This window comes from Sinocyclocheilus grahami, unplaced genomic scaffold (genome assembly GCF_001515645.1).
Source record: "Sinocyclocheilus grahami isolate Dianchi unplaced genomic scaffold, SAMN03320097.WGS_v1.1 scaffold2232.1, whole genome shotgun sequence".
Classification (NCBI taxonomy): Eukaryota; Metazoa; Chordata; class Actinopteri; order Cypriniformes; family Cyprinidae; genus Sinocyclocheilus; species Sinocyclocheilus grahami.
This window is the reverse complement of record NW_015507411.1, coordinates 35,050-38,539: the sequence shown is the minus strand read 5'-3', so window position 1 is coordinate 38,539 and position 3,490 is coordinate 35,050. Positions and strand designations below refer to the sequence as shown.

At 37.6% G+C, this 3,490-nt stretch overlaps 1 protein-coding gene across 1 annotated transcript in view; it reads right to left on the bottom strand.

Moving 5' to 3' along the window:
• Positions 1-223: 223 nt before the first annotated feature.
• LOC107574447 (contactin-associated protein-like 2) overlaps positions 224-3,490 on the bottom strand; it is a 34,219-nt gene continuing 30,952 nt past the window's right edge. The window contains exons 7-9 of the mRNA XM_016260884.1: positions 2,117-2,236; positions 798-998; positions 224-237 (exon numbers count right to left, since the gene is read on the bottom strand). Of these exons, the coding sequence (XP_016116370.1) occupies positions 224-237; positions 798-998; positions 2,117-2,236 (335 nt within the window). The remainder of the gene's footprint in view (positions 238-797; positions 999-2,116; positions 2,237-3,490) is intronic.

Genomic DNA, 3,490 nt, shown 5'->3' with positions numbered 1-3,490 from the left:
ACATAAATTGAAAGCCCTGTTTTTTTTCCACATAATTAACTAATTCAAAGATCTTTACTTGAGAACAGATTTGAAAAACCCTTCTATTTTCATCACATTTACTTTACTTGTTACATTTTAACATTTAACAAATTCTTCTGCAGAATCCATAAACAGCTTGTCCATTTAAGTCTCATAAACAGCTAATTAGAAGAGCGCACATGGAGCTATTAGCGAGTGAATCTTACACTGCCCACCCTGTTAACCAGGAAAAATGTTCATAAATGTGTTCATACTTAGTTAACTTGTTTCTCTAACAATTCAACTATATTCTTTCTGTGGAAACACTTCTGCATTGTTATGATTTCATTTAGCACTAATTTGTTGTAAAGTCCAGCTGTTAGCCCACACATACGCATAGAAAGTGAGCAAACGTAACATTAATTCTCCTGAAACCATAAACAACAACCAACACAAACCACGTTCTGGGGTGGTATTGCAGTTGAGCAACTGGGCAAATCGCCAAAAATAAGCAGGTTCAAACAGAGAGCAGTGGAGAGTGGGAGCGTATCAGCCACAGAGGGGCTATTAAGGTCACAATCCCATTTTACCCATCAGTTTACCCCGTTAAGACACTTGACCCTCATTTGTTCCAGTAAGAAGTATCAGTACAGTTGGGTAAAATTAAATTTTTTATTCAAGGTTTTAGATAACCTTCTATCACCCCACAAGTCCCTATAAGCATCTATACTCTGCAACACAAGCGTGCACACACACACACACACACACACACACACACTCAGACGATCTCTCTGTACCTGGTGTGTTGAGTAGGCGTGACATTTGGCAGGCGTAGGATACGTGCTGCTCGCAGTGTTCAGCACTGTTGGTTATAGCTGTGACCTGCTCCACAGAGGCACTGTAGTTCAGCTGCAGTACCATCCGTCTCTCCCGGCTGGAGCCAGTCACCGCTGTCTGCGCCGGTAGGTTATTCACCACAGTCGTCCAAACCTTGTCCTCTGAAACCCAGATACAGTAATGGTCATAAAAAGGTAAACTGACTGGCACTGCAAGAAAAGTTGACAGATTCATCAAAATATATGTTAATACTGTACCATTAGCTGAACCTTCAGAATGCCACTTTGATCAATTTTAATGCATCCTTGCTGAATAAAAGTATTAATTTCTTTAAAAAAGGTAATGACGACTAACATTTGAACAGTAGTGTATACATAATATTTAATTAATAATTAAAAACAAATGATAAATGATTCATAATGAATAATCATCTTAGAATTTTATCAAGCTAAAAGGGCAAAACACATACCACAGTGAAGAAGTTTCCAAATGTATTATTTTTTAAGAAAAAGTTAATGTTTTTCTTTGTTTTTAAATTGACCTATGAAAACAAGAATTTTCTCATTAAAGTAACAAATCACTAAATAAGCAATTACAAACTGATTTAACGCATGCTGGATCCATGAGTGTAAACAGCTTTATTTATGGCAATATTTCCTTCCATGTATTCATTTTTATTTAATGGGACCTAATAAAAACTGACATTCTAAAAAACAATTTTTGTTTATATTATTCAAATCCACCTGATCCTGTAGCCATAATCCCTCTCACTTCAAAGAATCACAAGATTTACCCTTCACAATAAAATAAAAATGTTAAATGAAGATAACACATTTCTGAAATTGACAGACACTTTCTTTTCAGAATGATTTTTGCTCTCTACCGTGTCCTCTCAGGGATTTCATATGCTCTAAGATGACTACAGTTCCTGCCCTGAAATTATAACAATTTATGTATTGATGTTCCTACATACTTGAATGTCCCTACATGTATTTTTTTTTGTTATTTATTGTTGGATCAGTGGGATGACGTGGACCTAGGCTGATGAGATAATGCTTAGTAGGCTTGAAAACAAATGGGTTGAGATGCTGAAATAAAAGTTTGTCTCTGAAGGCGATAGGAGGGATTTAAAAAACCTGACAGAAGCTTGGGATACAGGGGACCTTGAAAGCATGTAATACTCAGTAAAAGGCTTGATTTATTAATCAGGTGCAATCGGTGGGCTTTTTGGATTCAGTGCTATGGTATGCCACAAATAAATAAAAACTGCACATTTTACCTGTCATGTTGCAGATGACTTTAAAAGGACCTAATGGTCCGCTTCCATCTGGGTCAATCCAGTAGGAATCAGATGATCTCCCCAAATGCTTGTAGGCCTCACAGGACTGCTCATAGACAGCTGTAGGTAAGAAATAAAAGCTTTAATAAATAGCATTCATATTTTTATTAGAATCTCTTTATTAACTTTACAATCATACTTTATAATTATAATGTATCATTTTTGGAGGTTCGCCCTCCACAGTCTTAAATAAAAACCAATTATTAATTATTAAAACAAAACAAAACTTTCCCAGCAATCATACTGTTAATCACTTGGAAAGAACAGCATGAGCTAAATAGAAAGTATTTAGTCAATAAATGTTAAATGACAGAAAAATCATCTTTGCTAGTGTAATATATAGAGTACAATATATTTATTGTGCCTGTCCAAATACTAAAACAAGGTTGTACTGGTCAATAGTATATATATTTATATATACTCACTGTTTTTCTAGCCCGACTATTGACCAGTACAACCTTGTTTTTGTATATGGAGAGGTCTGAGGGAAGTAACTCAATGGAGTTCAACATCTTTCTTTTGACTTATGTGTAACTGGTGCCGCTGTGTAACTTGCAGTCTCTTCTCCTCTCCATCTAACCCCTGGGGACTTAAAAAGTTTCACTCAGTGGTGATTCTGAACTATTTCTCTCAGAACTGATCCCAAACAGACTTCACAGAGAATACAACAGACTTTTTCATATCAATCAATAGCTCTGTTTCAAGACCTAACGAGTGTTTGAAGGAGTTGTAGGTGCCACTCCAGATGTGAAGGTCATTCCGAAAGGTAGTAATATTTCAGTGTAATTAAAACGAATCATAAGCTTAGCAACATGCTAATGTCAAACTCTACTGAAATCATTGCCTATTCAAGTCTCCTGTGCTTCCATTTCACCTCGTTACCTTTTTTCTGGTAACAAACAGAAAATTTTTGACATTTTGGTTCCTCTTCAGGAACTCGAGCTGCGTCGGAAAACGCTAGGGGAACGCCCTTCAGCGTGACGGGCTCCGAAACTCGTGTGTAATCAGACCAATAGATGGGCGAGACGTCACGGCGGGTGACGTAATGACCAGGAAGCTATAAAAGCACGTGCGGTGAGACCAACGCCAGCTTTTTATCATTCAGCAAGTGCTCTGTGTGTGTGTCAGTTGTGAGTCTTATTTGGTGTTGTCTGTCCCATAGAAACATATAGAAATGTCTAAAGCACATGAAAAAAAACACCATCTGAGTAGGGGCGAAGGCAGCCAGCGTTTCAAACTGTGTGTTCCTCCCTGCCCGCGTTTCATTACGGGTGCAGACACACACAGTTTGTGCGTTGTCTGCCTGGGAGCGGA